At 50.3% G+C, this 25,536-nt stretch overlaps 1 protein-coding gene across 1 annotated transcript in view; it reads left to right on the top strand.

The window, feature by feature from the left end:
* The window catches only part of EMILIN2 (elastin microfibril interfacer 2), a 54,198-nt gene extending 29,048 nt beyond the window's left edge, over positions 1–25,150 (top strand). Inside the window, exons 3-8 of the mRNA XM_056138276.1 lie at positions 2,289–2,461; positions 6,168–8,063; positions 20,443–20,832; positions 21,915–21,947; positions 22,310–22,438; positions 24,606–25,150. Of these exons, the coding sequence (XP_055994251.1) occupies positions 2,289–2,461; positions 6,168–8,063; positions 20,443–20,832; positions 21,915–21,947; positions 22,310–22,438; positions 24,606–24,943 (2,959 nt within the window). The 3' untranslated portion in view covers positions 24,944–25,150. The remainder of the gene's footprint in view (positions 1–2,288; positions 2,462–6,167; positions 8,064–20,442; positions 20,833–21,914; positions 21,948–22,309; positions 22,439–24,605) is intronic.
* The last annotated feature ends 386 nt before the right edge of the window (positions 25,151–25,536 follow it).

Genomic DNA, 25,536 nt, shown 5'->3' with positions numbered 1-25,536 from the left:
GGCCAGGCCGTGCTGGCACTGTGAGCAGCCCTTGAGCCATCCTCCCTCCCTCGAGGCTTCTCCTGGAATTCTGTCCGGGACAAGTGCCTCAGGCGCTGTGCTTGCCCTCGGTTGGTAGCGTGTGCCTTCCTCACAGGCAGGGCAGGTGTCTGCCCAGGGCCCCACAGGCGGAGGCAGCTGGCTGGCCGGCACACCGCAGCCCCTGGGAATTGACACAAAACCTATTTTCTTTCTGGGAATTGGCCCAAAACCAGAAAATCAGCTACTAGTACTGGGGTGAGAAATGAAGAGAAAGTGAAGCGGCTTGAGAGAGTCAGGATTCCAGCCCAGAAACAGAGATGGGGAAAGGCAGGCGCAGTGCTCGCACTCATGCTGTGACCAGGCCGCCCAGGCCTGTCCCCTTGATCCAACCCCAGGCCCCTGCCCAGGCTCAGCCCAGCCACATCCTGCAGGACTTTACCTCAGGGCACCCAGGGCTGTGAGCTTGAAAGGCGGGTGTGAAAGGTTTCGATCCTGCTTCCTTTATTTCCGACACTAACAACGTGACGTGACGTGGTGCATCTTTTTTAAGAGTTTAGAACAAATGTGGGAATGAAGGAAGCATAGTAAAAGAATAACAAATGTTCAAAGGCACAGAACTGAATTTACTGTGGGGGGCTGGGGGCCAGTAAGTTGAGGTGGGACACTGGGGGGGGGGGGTGTTGGGACATTGTATACAGGAAAGCCCATCACTAATGGGTAAAGCACAGGGCCTAAAATGAAAAAAAAAAAACCAGTATCTAAATTTTATAATGATATGATCAGGATTTATGTCACTGAAACAAAAATTGGAGTTGGAGACATTAAGTTTAAAAAATAATAGATACATTAATAACAAGTCGGGTGCTCGTTCGAGCAAATCTATGAACAACAGGAGGACAGTGCTACAGTGCTACATTAATAAAATTTTAAAAAGTTTAGAACAGGGCCAGCAACAGTACTTGGGCACTGTCCCGAGTGCAGCTGACTAACCCTCAGGCTGGATGTCCCCAATCACCTCTGGGAGTAACTTCTGAGTATAGAGCCAGAGGGAGTCCCTGAGCACCACCATGTGTGGCCTCAAACCCTTCTCCCCTACCCTGCCCCACATGCACAACAGAAAAAGAAAAACAGTTGTTCAGGACACCAAGAGCTCAAGGTGGGGCCTCAGGGAGAGCAGCTACCCCCACAGACAGGCTGATGCTCGGGGAGGTGAGGGTGCGCGGGGCAGGGAGTAGGGAGCTTCTTCAAAAGAAGGCCTGGGCCATAGTGCAGCGATGAGGGGCTTTCCTGGCAGGCGCTGACCTGGCTTTGATCCCTGGCAGCACCCCGGAATGATTCCTGAGAGTAGAACCTGAGCATAGGTGGGCGTGGTCCCCAAACCAAAACCCAAACAAAAACAACACAAAATAAAAATCACCTGAAAACATCTTTATAGGCCAATGAATTTTAGAATAGAACCTTGCCCATGAAACAAAAGCTCAATTTTTATGGAAAAAAGTCTCCACACCCAATAGAATCAGAGGGTTGGGGAGAACTATTCCCAAGGGTGCATCTTGCTGGGCCTTCTGCAGGAGGGATGGGGTGCAGGTGGATCTGGCAGGGGGGAGGGGGCAGCACCTGGGTTTCACGGAGGCCCTGCCTCCAGGATGTTGATCTGAATCCTAGGGTGTCAGGATAGACAAGGAGTCTCGAGAGTTCTTGAATGACCCGTGGGTCCAGCTCTGGCAGAGGCTTGCAAGCACAGTTCTTAAAAAGACGCCACTGTTTTAGGATAGGATGGAGAAGGGAGCAGTATGACAATCATAGAATTGATCACTTTGGACAAGAATACAGATACCGTATTGCAAACCATAATGCCCAAAAGGAAAGAGAAAGGGGGAGAAAGGAAGGGAAAGACAGAGAGAGAGAGAGACAGAGACAGAGAGACAGAGAGACAGAGAGAGAGAGACAGACAGACAGACAGAGACAGAGACAAAGACAGAGACAGACAGAGGCAGAGAGACAGAAAAGAGAGAGAGACAGAGAGGAGACAAAAAAAGTGCCTTCCCATAGAGGCAGGTAGGGGGAGGGGGCAGGGATGATACTGAGGACATTAGTGCATTGATGGTGGGCAATGTATACTGATGAAAGGATGGGTATAGGAACATTATATGACTAAAACACAATCATGAATAATTTTGTAACTGTGTTTCTCACTGTGATTCAGTTTTAAAAACTTAGAACAAAAGAAAAAAAAAGACAAAAAGACACCACCTTTTCTTCTGCAGGTACCGTGTGAATTTCAGGCCCAGATATGTCACCAAGTTCAAGACGGTGACACAGCTGGAATGGAGGTGCTGCCCCGGCTTCAGAGGGGGAGATTGCCAAGAAGGTCCCAGAGAGCCGGGGAAGTCTCCGCACCCCACCTCTGCTCCACGCAGCAACATGAAGAAAGCCTCAGGTGACACATTATTTGCACTTTAACCTTTTCCTCAAACAGTCACATTCAGGGCTCAAGTATGTACTTATATACCTGCAGCAGACACTATCAGGAAATCTATTTGCAGGAACAATAGCAGTTGGAAGACAAACCTTTTGCAATTTAATTGCTTTATTAGGGCAAACTTATGAAATCAGTACAAGGTATGCTGAAGATTTCAGACTCAGTCTGATGACAAGAGATTTGTGGGGGGGGGAGAGAAGGGGCTTTTGTTTAATGCCTTACTGTACTGTTCATCCACCCCCTGAAAAAAGGTTCAAACACCATAATGCTTTGTATGTTTTTATTTATTTATTTTTTTGCTTTTTGGGTCACTCTCTACAGTGCTCAGAAAGCACTCCTCGCAGGTTTGGGGGACCATGTTGAGGAGCAAACCTAGATCAATTGTGTGCATGCCTTACCTGTTGTTCTATCACTACAGCTCCACTTTAAGCTCTTTCCGTGATTGTTTATTTTTTTGAATTTATCTTGGTACTGACTCCTCTTGGGCTGGAGTGATAGCACAGCGGTAGGGTGTTTGCCTTGCATGCGGCCGACCCGACGGGTCTGGGTTCAATTCCTCTGCCCCTCTTGGAGAGACTGGCAAGCTACTGAGAGTATCTCACCAAAGATACTGAGAGTATCACGGCAAAGCCTGGCAAGCTACCCATGAGGTATTCGATATGCCAAACACAGTAACAACAAGTCTCACAATGGTTACGTTACTGGGCCTGCTCTAGCAAATCGATGGACAACAGGAGGACAGTGACTGACTACTCTTACAGGAAGTGAGGATTTCATTACCTCCAACCCCCAGCACCCTACTCCTATCCTCCCTAAGAATTAAACCATGTATTTATTCACTCTGGTGTGTGACTAAGTAGATGGCATTTACAGCTGAGTTGTGTAGGCTACTAGAAATGTACGTACTTGCTATCAGCCTTTTATTTTTCTGGAGTTAATAGTTTCTTTGCTTGGTTTTCTATGTTTTTATCTGTATTGCAACCCAAACTCTCCTCTAGTTTTCTAAATGTCCTTCAGTCTTCTGGAGGACCAAAGGCCTTGGTCTTCTGGAAGCTCTCTCCAAGCTCGCTCAGCTGCCCCCACCAGGCCTGGGTTTCCTCTTGTCCAGCTCACAGCTGCCAGTTTGTCTCCTCAACTTCCTCCCTGCAGATGATTCCCTGATTCCCATGCCCCTGCCTACTCTTCTTCCATTTACCTCCTTGTTTTGGTAAAGCGTGTCTTGTTGTAATTTCATGAGAAGATTGCATGGGAGATGAAGTTTTGATATTTTATAGTCTGCAAACATTTTACTCTAGCTTTAGAATTGGAAATAAATTTCCTTCAGAATTTGGAAAACATTGCATACTGCTTTTTAGCTTCAAGAGTTGCTATTGAAAGATAATCTTTGGATCCTCCCTCTACCCCGTTTTTTGGATTTTGGGAGAGGACGAAAGAAAATGTTTATCTTTAATCATTATATCGTTATTGTTGAAGATTAAATTGTGTGTGTATGAAGTAAAGACATTTTACTAAAAGTGAGAAAAAAGAAATGATCCTCAAGAAAACACGAGAGAGGAGAGAGCCCCATAAAATAAAAGAAAGGAATTATTCTGTCCAAGTTGGGGTGAGAGCAATCCAGAATGGAATGCCCACAAAGCAATTTTGAACTTAACAGTCTGTTACAAAGGAAAAAGAAGGTCCCAAATAAAATTCTTACTTAGTAATGCCAGTAACTTGTCCACCTCTTTCTGATAATAAGAATCTTCCATTTTGTACAACTCCTTAAACTGCCTTTCTGCTTGCAAGATTGTGGCCTGATTCATCATCTTTATTCATTACATCTCTAAAACCATTTGTTTGTTTTGGATTCAGGACCACACCCTATGGTTCCTGGGATCGCTGCTGGCTCTGTGCTCAGGACCACACCTGGCAGAGCTCAAGGGACCATATACAGTGCTGAAATTTGAACCAGAGTAGCAATTGCAACTGCATGCTAGGCAAACACCTTAATCTTTGTATTAACCCCTAAAGCTATTCAGATGAATTTTATTCTTAAAAGAATATATCACAAATGTCCATGTCTTTAAATCATCTACAGTATCATTTAATGACTTCAAGGTTATTTGACTTCAAACCCTACCTCTAGTCTTGTTTTAAAATTGTCATTATTGTAGATGATATTTATTAAGCAAATTTCTTGTTAAAAATTATCTGATTATTTATTAGATTACATTTCTAGATGTTTCATTGCCTGTTTAAAGGATTCTGATCATTTTGACACATATTGCCAAATTTTTTTTTCTAAAAAATTCTAGCAATTCACTCTTTATTACACCCTGATCTTGATCTTCTCCTAGTCTCCTACCCTTCATTTTATTTCTTTTGAAATAACATTTTATCTGTATGTGATGTTGTTCCTTGTTTTCTTCTATATCTTGGGATAAAATTCAGTTGTCAGTATGTTCTGTATAGTTCTCAATTTGGGAGTTTGGCCATCTGAATTCCAGACTTTCTTTTGTCATTGAATTCCTTTTAATAATAGCTTATTACGATCATGTGTAAAAGTTTAGAGAGGGAAGAGTAATGATTGTGAAATTCAAATATTCACAACCTTTTAAATATACTGCTAATGTTCACCACCACATATGGATGCATTTTATTTCATTGGGATCAATATTGTCTGACTTTTTCCACTTTACATGATTTCTCAGTATAGTGTGCAGGCTTCCTAATGTGGACCCACCCTAGCATTTTTTGTATCCTACTGCATTGAATGGGTATAACTTGCCTCTTATTCTTTATTACACAGTTCTGATAGGCCTTTTTTGTTTATTCATGTCTATATCAGTTTATTTTCATTTAATGACTCATCATAATTATTTTTATAATATTGTTTGTCTTCTAGGGTATTTATTTGGTCTGTTTTTCAAAGTCAATTATTTAAAATTCAGTGTCTGTATCCTTTGGCTTAGCAAATACTATATAAGGCCATATAACTCTAGTGTCAGAAGACAGCAATAGAATCAAATGCTTTCTCTTTTTGGTCTTTTATTTCCCCCAACTGCATAATATGTTTTAATAATGCCTTAGGTTCTTTTCACCACAGATATTCTAATAAAGTTTTTTAAAAAAACACTTAATAGCTGCTTGGAGAATAACTTGATGCTCATATGATATCATCCCGTCCAACAGCTAAGGGGTGACTCCCACTAAAGTGTTTTTTTCATGGTTTTACAGTGCACAGTCCTCCACTGGACTGTGGCGGGGCTGCCTCTCACTAGTGTGAAATGCTGTGTTCACAAAACGAAAGAAAAAAGGAATGTTCCCCAGGGTCAGAGAGACCATGGAGTATCTCTATCATTTGTCACGTACATAGTCTCTTAATCACTGTATGAGGAAAGCAAGAACCACCAATTCATAGATGAAGGAATCATAGTGCAAATGTTATTTAATTTTCTCAAGAGCAGACAGTAAACAGCAGAACTAATATGCAGTGAAGGACAATTTGATAGCAAAGGGCATTCTCTTTTCTACTGTAGCACTGTAATTGCCAGTGGTGAGAGACAGAATCTGTTCTTAAAGACTTAAAAAGTATTCTGTAAGCACCCTGTTTATCAATCTTTTTTGCAGAAACTGGGTAAAGGTAGACTATATTAAGTCATGTCCAACTCTCTCTTCATAACAGACATTGAGCCAAGTCCAATCTCAGAGCCCAAGAAGACTTTGTCATCAAGTGGTACAACAGAGCCAAGTCAAACAGTAGATCCAAAACAGGGACCCCAAGAACTTCAGGACAAGAAAATCCAGGTACTTGAGGAGAAGGTTCTCAGACTCACAAGGACAGTTCTGGATCTCCAGTCTTCCATTGCTGGAGTGAACGAAAACCTCAAACACACAGTTCAAGATGATCCCAGCAAAACGCCCTCATGGCTCAGTAGCCTTCACCACCAACCAGGAACTGTGTCCATCAGTGGAGACACAGACACGACTCCTCTTCCTGAGATCCCCAGTAAGGAATCTGGCATGAGTGACATTAAGTCTGAATTGGCTGAAGTCAAGGATGCTCTAAAGACCAAGAGTGATAAGCTGGAGGAGCTGGATGGGAAAGTAAAAGGTTACGAAGGGCAGCTCAAACAGCTCCAGGAGGCGGCCCAGGGCCCTACAGTGACCATGACAACCAGTGAACTCTACCAATCCTATGTAGACAGCAAGATCAATGCCTTGAGAGAAGAGCTCATAGAGGGAATGGACAGGAAGCTGGCAGATCTGAAAAACTCCTGTGAGTACAAGATGATCGGTCTCCAACAGCAGTGTGACGACTATGGGAGCAGTTACCTGGGAGTCATCGAGCTTATAGGAGAGAAGGAAGCAAACCTGAAAAAAGAAATCAGTGAACTTCGAGCCCAGCTGCAGAATCCTCCAGCCCAGCCAAATTGCTGTGACAGCAAAAAAAGTACTGATTTCGCACAACAGATCCAGATGTTAGATCAAAAAATTGAAAGAGTTGCTGAGGCCACCAGAATGTTGAATGGACGACTGGACAATGAGTTTGACCGCCTCACAGTTCCAGAGCAAGATGTGGATTTAGATGCCAGGTGGAATGAGCTAGATGCACGGATCAACGTGACAGAGAAGAATGCAGAGGAACACTGCTTTTACATAGAAGAAACCCTGCGGGACACCATTAATGGAGAAGTCGATGTCTTGAAGCAGCTTCTGGATGAGAAGATACAGTCTCTGGAGGCGCGTTTGGGGAATGTGCTGGAGCTGGCCAACAGCACTGACGAAGCCTTCCCTCTGCCGGCCCCTGCCGGCCCGGGTGTGTCAGAAGCTGGGAATGAGCAGGTTATAGTGGAATTGAATCATCTGAAGAACAAAGTGCAAGTGGTCGAGGATATTTGCCTGCAGAACTTCCCTGGGATAGATACTTGGCTAACTGGAGAAGACCATACAACAAATGACCACTCAGGCCTTTTGAAATCACTGAACGACACCATGTATGGGAAGTTTCGAGAAACAGAACTCAGTATCCAGAAACTCCAGCGTGATTTTCATTTTCTTTATTCTCTACTAAACCACACAGAAGATGGTCTGCCTCCTCTTCAGGTGGGAGCCGGCACAGAAAGTTCCAACACTGGAATGGGTGGGTCTTCTAAGGCAGGCAAGCCAGGAAGGACGATGGCACCCCTCCCGTCTCCCCAGGACTCCACAGCTCATTGTTGTGACCAGTGGGAGGAGAGGTGGCAGCAGCTGCAGAGCCACGTCCTCTCTGAGCTGGACACTTGTAAGGAAAATGCGCATGGCGCCCAAAGGGAGGTCTCTGTGGTTGAGGGCAAGCTTTCTCAGCTGGAGAAAACCTGCAGCAAATTGGACAACATCTCGGGAAGTCTCCAGAGGATCAAGGAAGGCCTCAACAAGCATGTTAGTAGCCTGTGGAGCTGTGTCAGGCAAATGAATGGGACATTGCGGGCCCATAACAGAGATATTTCTGGCCTGAAGAATTCTGTCCAGCAATTCTATAGCCATGTTTTCCAAATTTCTACTGATCTGCAAGATCTGATCAGATTTCAACCATCATCAAGTAAGTTGACCTTGACAACTCCCTCCTTCCTTCCCTCCCTCCCTCCCTCCCTCCCTCCCTCCCTCCCTCCCTTCCTTCCTTCCTTCCTTCCTTCCTTCCTTCCTTCCTTGTCATGGAAGTCAAATATTCAGTGCTCAGGGGCCATATAGTGTTGGGCATTGAACTCAGGACCATTTTTAAAAAATGCATTTCTATGTCTTTTTATTATTTATTTCTTTTTTGTTTGAGAGGCCACACCTGGCAGTGCTTAGGAGTTACTCCTGGCTCTGCACCCAGGAATCACACCTGGTGGTCTTAGGAGCTATTGCTCTGGCCGCTATTTTATTATTTTCTTGAAAACAGGTCCTAGAACATGCAAGATATGTGCTAGACTTTGGGTATTTGTGGAATTAACTAAACTATTCTGGGCTAGCCTAAATGTGACTTATAGATGGACCAGTATATGAATCGCTTGGTGCTAGGGTGCTCTGAGATTAATGCCAACATAGGGAGTGAGTATTTAGAAACATTTAAAATAGTTCAATGTCTTCACAGAATTCAGGTACAGCTGTGTATTTTCTAAAAGTCTCTGTCTGCAACATGATGCAAATGCAAAAGAAATTCATAGTCATATGGCAAAATATTGGTTTGGATGATCCCACTTGAATCGTACTTGGATCCAAGTGGGAGTTGGAGCAAGATTTAACAACTGGGCTGTGGATATCGGGGTGCCCTTGGAGACTTCGGGGATGTCCTATGGACTTATCTGTGCAACTCTGTAGACAGTGCTTTTGTTTGCTGGTGTCTTTATCATCTTTGCCACCATCATCTTTGGGGCACTTCCGAGTCCCCAAGGTACTTAGACTTAACATAATGGCAGACAGGCAACTGTCATATTTGTTCCCAAAGACTGAGGACTGTGAACAAAAGCAGATAAGGGCAGTTACTATTTATTTACTTTTAATTTTTTGTATCATGCCCAGTGGTACTCAGGGGATACTCCTGACTTGGTGCTGTGGGAACCATGTGGTGTGATCTAGGGCTTCAGAGCATGCATATCAGCTATTCAGTCAGCTCCTCTAAAGCCTCAAGAAGCTCTTCGATTGTATTTAGAACAATGCTTGCACCACTAGACACTCAGTGAGTGTGTGGAACGAGTGAATGAATAAATGAATGAATAGTCCCTCCCTTACTAGTTTTGATCACTATATTCAACAAAGTCCCAATCTTTGTTACTAAGGGAGTGAAGTGCGCAATCTGCAAAGCACATAATTCTTCCATTCAGGGTGCCTCCATAAATGAGCTCCCCCTTTCCAAGTCAGATACAAGGTGGTAAAAGGGAATGAGATGGAACCTCTCCTCTTTTGAGCACTGACTGCTGACCCCGGGGCCCCATTCCCTCTCCTGGACTCCCCTGGCTGCTTTTTCCTACCCACCCCAGCCTTTGTCATCTTGCCCTGGTGACCCTTAATCATGAGCTTAGATTTCATGACCTGGTATGAACCTATAAAATTTTATGACCAGGTTTTAGATAGGACTTTAAACTCCATGAAGAAAAGGCTGAGGAATGAGACACGTGGAGGCAGGCCTGGCGTGGGATGGGGAGGTCAGATCCTGGAGGACATCCAGGGAAGGGCGCAAGGTGGGAAATCAGCTCGGGAAGTATCTGGGTTCCCAAAGATAAGGAGTTTGTAGATAAGGAGCCTTATCGTCAGGCGAGCAGAACCAGGAAGCTGACTTGCACCCTGTCAACCCACGACATCACACTATTTTTATAATTTGCCCCTTCTTCACAGACTCATGTCACTCCTATATCTCTGGAATGCTGAGTAAGTGTCACTAGACTCTGCATGTATTCCTAGAAGGACTGTGCTCAAGTGACCGTGCTGTTGGACTGTGCTTTATCATAACACATGGATATTTTCAGATATTTCCAGCTGATTTGCTACTCCCAGCAGTGCAGGAAACTGTGTTAACTCTTTCAAATTTGTCTACTGAACTAGGAGTTGGAGGCAAATGCTTTTAAAAAGGATATGGCTTCTAAGAGATGATCCTTTCGGGCTGAACTCATTGCTGTGAACATAGAACACGTGGATTTTTGTGGATGTCAGTGATCAAAACAGCCAAAAGTAAACAAGCAGGGCCATAACTATCCTGGTGTAGCAACGATCAGGGATCCGGGGGGGGGGGGGGGTCTCTGGATCTGAGTGTGCAAGACCAAGGGTAAATCTGGAGCTAAGGTTGCAGAACAAGTCAATCAGCGATCAGTTGAAAAGTAGCAGAACATCCATTGAGCACCTACTATGTGTGAGACTCCAGCAGGGAGTGTAGAGATGATGAGCTTGATCCTCACCCCAAGGCATTCTCCACTTTGGTGGTAGTGAGACCATATATGGCATGAAGGCTGATGAGCAGCTCAGGCAGCAGTGATTCTTTCAGGCCCAAGGGTTTGATGCAGCATGCCCTGAGCTCTGTGTGAAGTCCATGAATGACAGTGGAGGTGATAATGTCAGTTGAGGGGAAGTGTCAATGAGCCGGTCAGGGAGGGGTGTGTGCACAGAGATGATCATTGGGGTGTATTGGGGCTGGGCAGAGTCAACACAGCTGCAGTATGAGTCAGGCAGGGAAGAGAGGCAGGGAAGAGAAGAAGGCCCAACCTTAGAGGGTGAAGGAGAGGATGAGAGAAACTTCTGAAAGGAGGGGTAACTGCAACCAGTAATTCAGGGTTGTAGATGGTTCCCAGAAGCAGGCAGGGAGTGTGTACCTGGTGAGACCTTGGTCTGGTGGAGTGGTTCTTTTTTTATAATTGTTCTTTGGACCACACGTGGCAGTGCTCAGCACTTACTACTTCTCTGCACTCAGGGATCAGCCCTAGTGGTGTTGGCAGACCATATGTGATTCCCGATATCATACCTGAGTTGGCCACATGCAAGGCCACATGCAAGGCCTTACCCATGGCACCAATGCTTAGACCATGGACCAGTTATTCATGTCCTTAAACAAACTACCCCAAGTCTTGGTGAGCTGTTTCCATTGCTTGTGATCACGGCTAGACTTTTCGGAGATGCTGTGTGCAGAGAAGGTCCAGTGGCACCTCCCAGGAGCTCTTTGCTCACATGCCTGTGGCTCAGTGCATGGGCTCGAGGATGCAGGGTTGCTCAGGTCTTTGAGGCTGGGGGTTACCCAGCCCACCTGGTGGTTAGGATCCTTCAGGACCACACTTGGCAGAGCTGAGAGACCAGGTGATGTTAGGGATGGAATGTGGGTCTGCTGGCGTGTGCCTTACCCCTGTACCATCTCCCCTGCTGCTTGGGCCTGGCGTTGCAGCCCTTCTTATCTCTTAGGTGTCAGTAATGATTCCCTGCTTGGGAGTTTTTCACAGCTGGGCTGTGGACAGTCCTCCATGGCACCCTTACCCACCTCTGGTTCCAGAGCTGCTTTCTGCCCCCAACTCCAGTCTGCTGCCTGTGTCTATGTTCTCCCTGGCCTCCAGTATGGCCCACAACCAAGGGGCCACCACCTGTGACAGCTGGTGTGTGCAGCCTGTTGCACCAGTGTGAACAGGGACCCCACAGACTCCACTCTTCGTCATACTGGGGGAGAGGAATGGTGGGCTAGGAAATGGGGGTGGTGGGCAGAGGAATATTCTCTTCAGGAAAGTTCTCTCTATTGTATTTTTGTTTGGGGGCTGCATCTAGTGGGTGCTCAGAAGCTTCTTTTGACTCTGTACTCGGGGTTCTTTCCCGTTGATGTCCGGGAGACCGTGCGCTGCCCTGGATGAACATAGGCCTGTTCCCTCAGCCCATTGTGTCTCACTGGCCCCTGGAAAGTTCCATTTCATTCCTTGGTCCCCAGATGCCCCAGAACCATATCAACAGCATCAGCCTTCCCACTCTTTCTTGTGTCTAGTCTTTGAAAAAAATTATTATACTTTTAGGCTTCTCCGAAAGGGGAGAAGCCTCTGTTCTCTCCTCAATGCGTACTACTCTTTCTCTCCCCTCAGATTTCTCTGAATAAAATTCTTTTAATGAAACTATAATAAGGTACTTTTGAGAAAAATTGTTGTGTTTTTTAAATGGCCACACCCAGTGACACTGGGGGTTGTACGGGGGCCCGGTGTACACGGGCGTGTCTCCAGCAGAGCGGGACCTCCAGCCCCTCTGCTCACATCTTAGGGTAATTTTTTTAGCGCATGAATTCTTGCACATGAATTCATACTAATTATAGTAGTAGAAACGTTTTGTTTTAGGAGTATTATAGGAATAAGCGTCTTGTTGTTTTCAAGTTGTTTTTTGTTTTGCATTTGGGCCACACCCAGCAGAACGGGGTGGGGTGGGAGCTGCTCCCAGCTGTTGCTTGCAAGGGGCTGCAGAAAGGTTATCATGGACCAGGGGCCCTTGCTGTATGGGGATCAAACTGACATCTCCAGCAGGTGAAGCCTGAGCGCTAGACCTTTAGAATCTCTCCCTGACTGACCTCACTGAATTTAAGCCGTGCTGTGAGAATAAAGAAGCACTGGTCATTCCATAAGTATCTGGCCACAAAGCCCGGTCAAGGGAGGAGCAGAAGGAGGCTAGCATGATGACAGCTTTGGCCCTTGACCTGAAATTGGCTGGGTTTGGGTCCAAGATAGCTTGACTAAGCAGCAAAAAGCAGACACAACTAAGTCCTGACAGTGCGCATGTGGGCAGCTGCTTCCACCGTGGCCCTGGCCAGGCTGAGGATCTTGGCCTCTCCTCCATGTCACCTTGAATCTGGAGTCTGGAAAAGGGCGCTCTCTCAGGACTGTGTGCAGACAGCCCCCGAGAGGGACAGAAATAGCAGCTCCTCACTCTGCAGATCCCGCTCAGCGGTGAGCGAGACCCAGGAGTTTGTTATTAAGACCGAAGAAGCTTCTAAAGCAGGTCATCAGTGCAGTCAGGTACAAGACCAGAGCTGTGCCCAAAGTCTGGGCAGCCCCCTCACCCCCAGAAACTCGGGCAAGGGCGAGAAGAGAGAAATGCAATGATGATGCAGCCACCAACAATGGGTGAGCATTGTGTGCACATGCCCTCATGCACACACACACACACGCAAGCACTCACATATGCACACACATACCCACATCTGTACACATCGCATCTACACACACCCACATGCTCACATCTGCATGTATAAACTCACATTTGCACACACACATACACACATCTGCACACACACCCACATCCACATGCATGCAAACACACCCACATCCGTACACATCACACCTGCACACCAACGTACCTATATCTGCACGTACACATGCACGTCTGTACACATGTATGTACACGTGTCTCTCTAGGTTCCCCTTCTAATCAGTGCTGATGCCTCATACCTCGGTCACTGTAGCTTTAGCAAGCCTGACACAGGTGGTGTAATTCCTCTGCCTTTCCATAGAGATTATAGGGCAGACCCCACAGACCTCTCTGGGATTCAGTGCCAAGAGTTCCCACTTGAAATGTGATCAAAACAAGTCTCCCTTATTGTTGCTTGGCTCTGATGGTCTCCACATTGTGCTTTTCTAAGCATATGTTTTGGTGAGGCTGTTTTGTGGGGTTCTGGGTGGTCCTGTAAGGCCTCCGCCTCCTGGCAGGGTTCTCACCTACCTCACTGTCTCTAGGATGTACCTGACAGGTGTCCCCTCACACAATCTAGTTTTTCTCTTTATTCTGCCTAAGCCCCAGGTAGTATTTTGGCTGCCCTTTAAACAGAGCAGCCCTGTGCCTATGTAATACCACTTTCCCTCCATTATCTCAGGGCATCCCCTGCTTTGGGGGTTACCTCCTGTCCTGCAGGGAAGGCTGGCAGATATCCCCCCTCTTTTATAGCTTCCCCGGGCTTGTCCTTGCCAGGGGTCGTGCTTGCTCTGCCCATCCTGATGGTGATGCTGTGGGGCCATTGCTGACTATGAGTTGTGTCTTCGCCAAGGCCATTAGCTGTGATGCATCTCCACCCTCCACTTAGCAGCTGGACATCAGCACCTTTTTTTTTCATTTAAATTTGGCACCATCAGTGATGGAATCCAGGTCTTGTGCTTGCAAGGTTATCATGTTTGTTTTTTTTTTTTTTAAGTCAAGGGCCTTGATTGGCACCTTTTAAACATGTGCATAGTGGCTGCATTTGGTCTCCTGTGTGTCCTCTGACAGTCCCTCTCTAACATTCCACCTTGGTGGCCCTGGTAAGGCTGCAGGTCACGGTCAGGGGAGTGCCTCTTCTCATCACTTCAGTGACACTCACTTTTGCCTCATGCCAGGAAGCCAGGGTCAGGGGGGTAGTGGACAGGGCTGAGAACATGAGACCTTTCAATGGCCTTCTCCAAGCTGGGCCTCCCCCTGCCTCTGACACCTAGTGCCAGTGTGTGTCCCTCACAGCCTGCTGTTCTGTGACAGAGGGACTAGGCACCCACTGAGGGATGGTTTTTGGGTGAGTGGCGAGGGCACACTCACTGGTACTCAGGGGCCACACCTGGCTCTTGTGCCCAGGGACCAACACCTGACAGTGCTTGGGAGCTGTATGTGGCAGGGTTTAAGCCAGTTCTAGCTGCAGCCACATACAAGTCAAGCACCTTGACCTCTGCACTCTCTCTGGTTCAGGGGGCAATTTACTTATTTATTTGATTGTAGGGCCACGGCCAAAAAACCACACCAAAGCTCAGGGGTTACTCCTGGCTTTGCACTCAGTGATCACGCCTGGAGGGGCTTGGGCTACCATGTGGGATGCCGGGGATCGGACCTGGGTTGACTGAGTACAAGGCAAGCACCCTCCCCTGCTGTACCCCCTTCTCTTCCACCCTCTTTCTGCACTTTATATTGTCCTGGGGTTCCCCCTTTCCTTCAGGGTCCCTTGGTGGTTGTGGGGAGCGAAGCTGGGCTCCTGTGACAGGGAAGGGGGCCAGATGCTGCCCTCAAAGGGAATCACATCCACCTTGAGGATTGTTGTGGGTCCCCTGAGGCAGCTCTTTTAGTCAGGATAAAATGGACTTTTAATCAGAACTTTATGAGAGGAAATGCTCTTGCCCGCCCGCGCGGGGTCAGCCATGCAAGGCTGTGGGGCCGCCTGATCTACCCACCGTGGCTGGAGGCCGAGCTGGCTCCAGGACAGTCACGAAGGGGCGGGTTCCCGCCCTCGGGTGAGCACATGTGTCCTGGTCCAGCCCGTTACCCAAGCAGGCGGCACCAGACAGCTGCAATGGTCGGTGTGGATTAGAAACACGTGTCCTGGCAGGAGGGGGTGGGCTGCCAGAGCTCTCTCCAGAAATGAACAAACAGCGGAGCAGCTTGTTAGTATGAGTGTAACATAGGTGTGTGTGTGTGTGTGTGTGTGTGTGAGAGAGAGAGAGAGAGAGAGAGAGAGGAGAGAGAGAGAGAGAGAACACAGGTATGTGTGTGTGTGTGAGAGAGAGAGAACACAGGTATATGTGTATGTGAGAGAGAGAGAGAGAGAGAGAGGGAGAGAGAGAACACAAGTGTGTGTGTCTGTGTCTGTGCGTATGAATGTGTGTGGGGTTACAGTGTTCTGAGGAAGAGAGAGACGAGAGAATGTATTAAAAAAACCTCAAGCATGTTGGCATTGGAAAGTGCTGAAAGTATCCACAAGGCCTAGAATTTGACCTTTAAAGCAGTTTCTAATGAAAACCAGCAGCAGCCCCCTGTCCTCTCTGCAGACAGGCATGAGCAGCTCTAGCAATTTGCCCCTCCAGAGCCCTAAATGAATGTCGTAGCCTCAGACACTCATAATGAATCTTATATCTAGTTTTCACACTTTATGTGATTGACTCTAGACTATAACCTATCTATTTGATTTCCATATCCCCTATCTCCTGTTCTCCTGGCTCTGAACATGGTTACATGGCAATGAAACAGTGGCAGTGTTTAAACTAATATGAGCTAAATGGATTTCTATGATTATTGTCATTCTTGGCAGTAGTCGTCATGTTTGTGGCATCTATTTGTAAATTTTTGGTATCTATTGTGACTTTGCCATCTCCACTACCTGCTCGATACAATTTTCTTTATCATTTGTTATTTTCGGGTCGGCCATCTTGGCCACTTGTAAGGCGAACTCCCTACCACTGTGCTATGGCTCCAGGGACTGGCTGGAGCGATAGCACAGCGGCTAGGGCGTCTGCCTTGCACGCAGCCAAACATGGCTGACCCGAGTTTGATTCCTCCGCCCCTCTCGGAGATGTTACTGGGCCCGCTCGAGCAAATCGATGATCAATGGGAGGGCCTTTACTTTACTTGTTATTTTCATTGTGTGAGTAGGGTTGAGTCTCACTTGGGGGTGCTCAGTGATTACTCCTGGCTCTATGCTCAGGGATCATTCCTGAAGGTGCTCAATGTGGTGCTGAGATCAAATCAAGACCGTAATCCCTGCGCTATCTCTCCAGTCTCTACTTTTTTTTTTTTGGGGGGGGGGGGTAAAGAAGAAGCACTTTATTTTTTTTCTCTTGATATCCTGATTTTTAAAATTTATTTATTTATTTATTTATTTTTTATTAGTGAGACACCATGAGGTACAGTTGTAGACTTACAAATTTTGTGCTTGGGTTTCAATTATACAGTGATCAAATGCCCATCCCTCCAGTCTCTACTTTCGTTTTTAACAATGAGTGCACTTCCTTCTGGAGTTCTCTTTCCTTCTAATCCATCTTGACTTTTGTTGCTGGTCTTGCTGCAGAATTTCCACTCTGAAATGTTTTCACTGTCATCCTAGAAGTTCCACAGTACTTCTTATCTGAGATGTCTCTCTCTCTCTCTCTCTCTCTCTCTCTCTCTCTCGCTCTTGGTCTCTTCCTCTCCCTCTCCACCCCACTCTCTTTCAACTCCATGTTTCTTTCTTTCATGGTTTACTCCCTTTTCTCAGTGGAATACTTTTTATAGAATATTTTTAATAAGAATGGCTGAGAGGTCATTGTATTTGAAATAAACAGATGGCAGGGTGATGATTTGCCTTGCAATCAGCCGACTCTGGTTTGATCCCAGGTGTCCCATATCTGGGCTGGAGCTATAGCACAGCGGGTAGGGCGTTAGCCTTGCACGCAGCCAACATGGCCGACCCGAGTTCAGTTCCTCCGCCCCCCTCTCAGAGAGCCCGACAAGCTAACGAGAGTATCTCGCCCGCATGGCAAAGCCTGGCAAGCTACGCATAACAACAAAGTCTCACAATGGAGATGTTACTGGTCCCGCTCGAGAAAATCAATGAACAACAGAAGGACAGTGGACAGTGACAGTCCCATATCCTCCCAGAGCACTTCTAGGAGTAACTTTGGAGTGCAAAGTCAGGAGTAACCCCTGAATACCCCAATATTTATTTATTTATTTATTTTGGTATGGCCCCACAACCAAAATAAATAAACACATAAATATAATTTAAAAACCAAGTGGCAGGGCAAGATGTGGCTCTGTGGTAGAACGCATGGCTTGCATGCCTTGTATGCAGAGGAACTGGATTTAATTCCTGTGTTGCAAGCAAGCGAACACCACATGTTTGAGAATGACCTTATTCTAGGCCCCTATTAGGGAGGCTTTGATGGGGAATAGAATTCAAGGTGTTGCTCTTCTGACTCACAATGGAGACGTTCCTGGGCTCGCTGGAGCAAATCGATGAACAACAGAAAGACAGTGCTACAGTGCTCCTCTGACTCAGGAACCCTTATAACTTTTTTTCCTGGTAGGCCCTTTACATGTAGTGTTCTTAATATGCCTTTGTTTGGACCTTTTATTTAACAATTGTACTGGGATTTACCTTTCCCTCAATTCTGAGAAGTGTGTGTGTGTGTGTGTGTGTGTGTGTGTGTGTGTGTGTACGCAATTCTCTGTCACCTCACCATGCCAATGCCCAATTTTTCTTTTTTTTTTTTTTCTGTGAAGATTTCTGGATTCACCTTCCACTTTTCTTCTGGTCTCTCTCTTACTTTCCATAATGTTACCTTTGGTTCTACCTCTGCAAAGATTTCTTTTATTTTTATCTACCAACTCTTACAATAAGTTTTCATATTTTGACAAACATTTTTCAATCACCACATCTCATCCTTAGTCTCTGAATCTCCCCTTTTCCTTGGGGTGGGAGCAGACCTCGTGGCTCCTGCAGTGTTCAGGGAGCCTGTGGTACTGCTTGAAGGTGCTTCAATCCTGTGCTTCAATCCTTTGCCCAGAACTACCCTTAAACAGCGACCTAGTTTCTCGCCCTGGATGCAGTGTCTTTTATTTCTCTGTGGTATTGTGTGTTTCTTTTCTTACATTGCGTTCATTTATTTAAGTTCCTGGATGTTTGTTTTTGTGGGCTCCATCTTATCTTATCTTATCTTATCTGCCAGGTGGTCCTGATTGTGGATTTTATCAGGGTTTCAGGGCTTGTGGGCTTCATGAAAAATGCTTTTGACTCCAACTTGAGAACTTTCTATTGAAAGGGGTGGCCCTCACCTGACAGTGCTCATGGATCACTCCTGGCCACACTCAGGGAACGATATGGGATACCGGGGATTGAACCCAGGCCCGCTGCATGCAAGGCAAGTGCCTTACCTGCTGTACTGTGGCTCTGGCCTCTCCAATTTCAGTGTTTTTTGGGGCCTCACCCTGGTGCTCAGGGCTGACTCCTGGCTCTGCATTCAGAAATCTCTCCTGCAGGCTTGGAGGACTCTATGAGATGCCGAGGATTGATCCAGGGCTGGCCACTTACAAGCCCTACCGGCTGTTCTATGGCTCCAGCCCCTCCAACTTGAGGTTTAAGGAAGCACCTTCGGGGAGGCAGCTAGGGCTCCTTATGCGACCTCCCCAGACTCGACTGCAGTTTTCCCAGACTGAGCATTTCAGACTCACTCCCACCCACTGCTGGGTCTGCTATTCTCTTTGCCTCAGTTTCTCTATCAAATTCCCTTTCCAATGAGGGAATTTAGTCCTGATGCTGTCCTGTCGTACAGACTGAGTTAACTTCTGCATGGAGGATACCGTTCACACTCTGCCACCCTCAGGGGCCTGGGAAGCCATCACCTGCATCATTCTCCATGAGGCTAATTGTCCCAAGGGTCAGTGGGTAGCCCACTGAGGCCTGGCCCCAGCTCCCTGGGAGGTGGTGAGTGAGTCCTGGACCCACTGTCATAACCTGAATGAGTTATGATGAGTCATCCAGTCTGGATTTGCCTGGTTACCCGTTGGTATCTCTGGAAGCTGGGCCTGGCAGGGCGAGGAGGAGGGTGGCCATGTGGGCCCTCAGGAAGGACTCCTGGGGTTCCTGTCCCAGGAGAAAAGTCCCAGGGAAAGGTAGCCACTGTGTCCTGGGAGGACAGGGAAGCCTGGGCATCAGAAGCTGCCCTGTGGACAGCTCAGTGGTCCAAGGCCGTAGCAAGAGGGGTATCACAGCTGTTTATTGGGACTGTCTGGACGTGTTGAACTTAGCCAGCAGGCGCCTGGAGTGAGGCCGACCCCGGTGGCCGGTGGCCAGATGAGTTTTTTTGACCACAGCCCTGTGGCCACGTGCGACCGGCTGGGTCATCAGCTGGAAGTTTCAGGGGCTGGAGCCAGACTGCTCCTGTCTGGGCAGCTAGCGGAATCTTTGGGAAACCCCGTGGAGTGGCCCCTGGCACTTGATGGGACAGGAATAGGTGCTGGACCTGTGGGCTTGTGTCAGTGTGGCCAGCGAGTGGTGTTATAAATATTCCGGCAGGAAAAAGCTTCCACTCCTGCTGCAGAAAGAGGCTGAAAGGGGCAAGAGAGATCTTACAGTGGGAAGGGTGCTGGCCTTATGTGCAGCTGACCTGGCATTCTATATGTTCCCCCATGTACTGTCAAGAATGATCCCTGAGCACAGAGTCAGGAGTAACCCCTGAGTATCACCAGATGTGAACTAAAAAGCCAAAGAGAGAGAGAGAGAGAGAGAGAGAGAGAGAGAGAGAGAGAGAGAGAGAGAGAGAGGCAGGCAGACAGAGAGACAGAGACAGAGACAGAGAGACAGAGACAGACAGAGACAGAGAGACAGAGAGACAGAGACAGACAGACAGACAGACAGGCAGACAGACAGGCAGACAGGCAGACAGAGACAAAGACAGAGAGACAGAGAGTCAGACAGACAGAGACAGAGAGACAGAGACAGACAGGCAGAGAGAGAGAGAGAGAGAGAGAGAGAGAGAGAAACTGAAAAGTTTGTGTCCTGGGCCTGGTTGACCTTCCCTGTAATCCTGGGGGCGGTCTGAGGGTCACTTCCCTGTGGACTGTGCCCCCAGCTGGGCCACCTTATTTTGTGGTGGCTTCCATGCCCCTCCTGGGGCTTTGAGAGGGGTTGAACCCGGGGTCCCCCGCCCAGGGAGCTCTGGGGGAACCTGTGGCCCAGTGGACACAACTGGGCACTCTAACTCTCTCTTCTTTCTCACTTTCCAAATGTGCAGCAGATGAGCCCTCAGAAGACCCCGAGATGCCGCCTTCAGGGAAGTCTCCACCAGGCTCCAAGAGGCCCCCGGACCCGGCGCTGCCCGAGACTTCCACGACACCAGCCCACCCAAACCTGAGCCCGTCTGCTGAGGACCCTGAGGAACAGCTACCCCCTGGGCAGCAGCCGGCCCAGCCCGGGAGGCCCCCGCGACCACTGCCCCCACCAGTCTGGCCTGGCTGGACTGGGCTGGCCTTCCTGCCTGGCTCCTCGGGGGACACCCTGGAGACGGGAGAGGCCGGTCCCCCGGGGAGGATGGGCATGTCGGGGAAGGGCCTGCCGCAGGGCACTGGTGGCCAGACGGGCCAGGGGACTGTCCCCAGCGCAGAGGGCTATGCTGGAGCCCCAGGTAAGTCCCAGCACCTGCCTGCACCCAGGTGTGGGGGACAGTGCTCGGGCTGAGACAGTGGTCGCGGGGAGGGGCAGCAGGGCTCCAGGGAGATGTCTCGGCCAGGCCAGTCTCCTGGGCTCCGCGTGAGACAGGCCGAAGGGGTGGAGGGGGTCCTACTGTGCCAGACGGGCCCAGGCGCTCCTCGTCATTCCTGGCAGCAGGAACGCTGGGAATAGCTCCGCTTTACAGGTGAGGAGACTGAGGCTCAGGGCTGAGTCATATAAACCCGTGGACGCCAGAGGCAGTGCAGTGGGTTGCACACTGGCTTTGCTCACAGAGCCCTGCCCCCGTAGATGGTCCCTGGGCGTGCCAGGAGCAAAGTGCTGAGCACCATCAAGCAAGGGCCAGAAAAACCCAAACCCAGCAGCCAAGTGGCATAAAAGCCAAGTGGCACTGCCCAGCGCCTGCGATGCCAGCTACCCACTGCCAGGGAGCCAGTGCCCAGACTCATGTGGGCGGTGCTCAAGCACCTGGCACATCCCTCATGCCAGCCTCCAAACAGCAGGTAGCTAGGTTCTCTGCCCGCTCCCCCTCTCTCTGAGGCTGTCTGAGGATGCTGAGGGTCCTGCCACTCCTCTGCGGGCCTGTGTATGCCCGGGCCCCCCAGACAGGCCTCCTCCCCTCCCAGTGCCACGCAGCTTACCACCTCCCGAGTGGCTGCACGCACAGCCTGAAGCGCACAGCACGGAGAGGGGCTCAGCCCTCCCACCCAGATCCCTGTCTCTCTCCTCTTTCCTGGCCTGAACTGGCACCTGGGCATCCACCCTTGTTCAGGGAAGGGGCTCTGTGGAGGCAGGCAGAGGAGGGCAGCCCAGTGCCAAGCCTGTGCTTCTGAGTTTGCTTTCTGGTTTGTTTTTATTGGGCGGGGGTGGGGGAGGGTGCAGACACTGTGGTGCTTGGGCATCAAACCCAGGACTCCGGTGTGCAAAACCTGTGCAGTTACCCAGCGTGAGCTTCCGGCCCTCGCCGAGTCTTCGTCAGAGCAGGGAGAAATGAGGACTCAGCAGTACGCTGACATCTGCCCTCCTTTCATCTTTCAGGGTACCCCAAGTCGCCACCCATGGCCTCACCAGGTATGTGAGGTGGGACCAGGTGGGACCTCACCAGGTGGGACCCCTCCACCATCCTGTGCGTGGGAGGAGATGGGCCCTGGGACCCAGCCTCTGCAGTGGACAAAGCCCAAGAAGTCCCCCCTCGGGGCCAGTGTCATTCTCTGCCTGTCATCCCCGCGCATGGGGAATTCCCTCGGGACTCTGCCCAGTGCAGCCTCGCCAGCTTCTTGGGGGCGCCCCAACCCCCCACTGTCCCCGCACTGACCGAGACCCGCCCCAGTCTGCTCACACCCCAGCTTGGGCCGCACGGCATGAAGGAGGCTGAAAGCGTGAGGCTGCCAGGCCTGGCGCTTGTGGCCACTCTGCTTTTCTCTTCACTCCAGGCCTTCCAGAACCTTCTGCAGTCGCCTTCTCAGCTGGCCTGACCCAGAAGCCCTTCCCCAGTGAGGCAGGCGTCGTTCTCTTTAACAAGGTGCTTGTGAACGACGGCGACATGTACAACCCTGACACAGGTGAGCTGGGGGCCGAGCTCACTCCTGCCTGGCGAGGCGGTGCTCAGGGCTCACTCCAGGCAGGTCGGGGCCTTGTGTAGTGCCGGGGGTGGGACCGGGCAGTGCCTTCCCATCTCCCTGGCCGCTGTCCCTCCCGGGAGCTCTGGCCTGGGCGTGCTCCTTTTCGGGGGCTCAGGAAGCAGCTTCCAGCTGGAAGGCGGTGGTGACACGGGCTCGCTCTGACGTGTCAGGTCACTGTCAAAAGCAGGGAGGCCTGTGCTACCTTGGGGGTGGGGGTCATGAAAGCTTCCGGCTGTCACTGCCTGTTCCCATGGAGGCTGTTAGGCTCTGCAGCGCCCACTTGGCCTCCCCCCCCTCCCCCCGCCCATTCCCCGGCCACTCAGCACCTCTGTTTCTCAGCGTTTGTCATCCTGATGCCAGGTCAGGCCACCCCTACCCTGTCTCCTTCAGTATCCTGGGGTTCAGGGGAGCAGCATGCAGGGAAAGGGAGAGCCCCATGGGCTGCGGCCCGCTTTCTCCCCCCAACCACATGGTGGGGGATGGTGGTGATGGAAAGCGCGTCCTTCCCGGCAGCCCGTGCAGACCAGGGGTCCCCACGTGCCACAGGGCTGGGCATCTAACCCGGACTCCTGTGTGCAGAGTCCCGAGGGTCAGGCCCATGAACATGGCGGGGGAAAGGGGGGGCTGCTTTGGCAGTCTGGGACTGAGTAAGAGGGCCCGGGCAGGTGCGCTCCTGAGGAGTGGAGACCCCCAGGGAAGACTGACAAGATACTCCAGTCATGCACAGGTCTTGATCTTGGGGAGCCTGGCCCCCACCCTCAGTGCTTCCCTGCTGAGCCCTTGCCTGGCTGAATCCCATTCCTGCTCAGTACAGCCGTGCGTGCTGACCGCAGCTTGGCCTCCATCCTGGCTCCTGCAGCTTCAGGGGTCTCTTGTTCTTGGGTTTCTGCTCCAGGACGGCCCTTATTTACTTCCCTTCCGCTCTTGGGGTCGGGGCCACCATCAAGAGCAGGGTGGCCTGGTGTTCTGTTTCGGAGACCCCTCCTTGCCCCCTGACACTCACTCTAGTTCCGGGGCTGTGCTCAGTGCCCAGCTCCCCCTCCATGCACTCATGGGCAGTGTCTGCCTGTGCTGAGCTAGAATGGGGATGAACCCTGGGCTTTCCACAGTGAGCAGGAACTCTCTTCCACTCCCAGCTGGGGGCCACTGACTGCTGCTTTGCAAAAGGCACATCTCAGAGCTAACATCTCCCTGCCCTGGAACTCCATTCACTGGTTAAATGAGACTCAGTTGGCTTCTGGTGATGCCTCCTATAGGACAGGTCCAGGGCTGGGGCTTGTGAGCGCTGGCCAGGAGCTCCAGTCTCCTGTCACCTGGCGACCGACACACTCCCTGGCCCTGGGGCAGCTCCATAGCTCCTGGGGATTGTGTTCTGTAGCCCCGAGGCTGATTCCCAAGTGGCTGAGAGATGCTTCGATGCTACTCAGGGTGGGGAACGTTCCCCCCCCCCCCCCCCCCCCCCCCCCCGCAAGGCAGGCTTTATTTTACCTGCAGCAGGTGGTGTGGGAGCAGGTCTAGGCAGGGCCTGGGGTCCACGTGCTGTCCCTGTGCAGAGGACCCAAAGGGCTCAGCGTTTCTGGAGTGGTGTTGTGTGCTGAGTTGCTGGTGACACAGGGGTCCTGCGGCTTTGCCCAGCCTAAGGCAGTGCAGCTTAGAGTAGGTAAGCTCTTGGCCATGAGCAGGGCAAGCAAATATAGTATGCAAGAGGCTGCCAGGGGCGAAGGCTCATGCCTGGCATGTGGCCAACCCTGGCTTGATCCCTGGCTCTGCATATGGTTCTCAAACATTGCTGGCGCAGCCTGGGTGCCCTGAGCATTCCACTCTGGAGAGTCCCCAGGACCCCATGTGCAGACTCATGCACTGACCAACTGGCCTGTTTGGCTTCCTGAGCTGCTGGGAGGTTCAAACCACCCAATTAAATACAAAGTGACAAAGAACTGCTGCCCGCCCCTGTGTGCCTCTCAAGGCACTGATGCCCCTCTTCACCCCCTCCACCCCACCTCGAACTCCCCCCCTCCCACCCCCATCTCTTCTGGGCAAGGTGTGGCCCTCTGGACCAAACGCTGAGGGCTCACATCGGGGGGCCCGGTTCTTGCTCCCTCTCCAGGGGTCTTCACAGCTCCGTTTGACGGACGCTACCTGATCACGGCCACCCTCACGCCCGAGAGGGACACCTATGTGGAGGCCGTGCTGTCTGTCTCCAATGCCAGCGTGGCCCAGCTGCACACGGCCGGCTACAGGAGAGAGTTCCTGGAGTACCACCGCCCTCCTGGGGCTCCGCACACTTGTGGGGGCCCTGGGGCCTTCCACCTGATCGTGCACTTGAAGGCAGGAGATGGCGTCAACATCGTGGTGACCGGGGGCAGGCTGGCCCACACAGACTTCGATGAAATGTATTCCACGTTCAGCGGGGTCTTCCTGTACCCTTCCCTTCCCCACCTCTAGGCAGCTGGCAGAATGCAGAAGCTTTAATATATTCCCATCATGGAGATAACTGGAGCACTGGTCTAGCTTCGGGCAGACAACCCAGCCCGCCCCTAAGACGGAAAGGCCTGAGCTGACCGCTGAGCCCCAGCCGGCCACACAGAAGAGCCAGAGTGGCCCTGGCCTGGGAGCTGGCCTGGGGGCCAGGGCCGGGGAAGGGAGGGGACACTGGCCTAGTGGGCTGGGGGGCGGGGGGGGGGTCACATCCGTTCCTGCCTATAGTCTACCGGAGGGCACAGCCATGGCAAGGGTCTGTTCCACTTACACTGCACGCAGGGGACAAGTTTAAACACTGAAGTGCCACCGCACCCACAAGGACAAGCCCAGGCTGTCCTGGGTGGGTGACCCCAGGCCGGCTCTGAGGGGATTGTGAGACGGCTGCTGGTTGGGCTCCTTGAATGACATGCGCAAATCAAGTGCAAAGACGGGGAGTGTCAATAAAGATATAAAACCACTTTGTGTGGCTATGTCTGCTGCCTCATGGATCGAGACTGCCCTCAAAAAGCTCACTGAAGGCTGCAGTGCTTGCCTTGCACACGCGGTCAACCTAGGTT

Source organism: Sorex fumeus, unplaced genomic scaffold (assembly GCF_029834395.1).
Source record: "Sorex fumeus unplaced genomic scaffold, SorFum_2.1 ptg000128l, whole genome shotgun sequence".
In the NCBI taxonomy this organism is placed as follows: domain Eukaryota; kingdom Metazoa; phylum Chordata; class Mammalia; order Eulipotyphla; family Soricidae; genus Sorex; species Sorex fumeus.
Note: the sequence above shows the minus strand (reverse complement) of the source record. Positions and strands in the feature narration are given on the sequence as shown.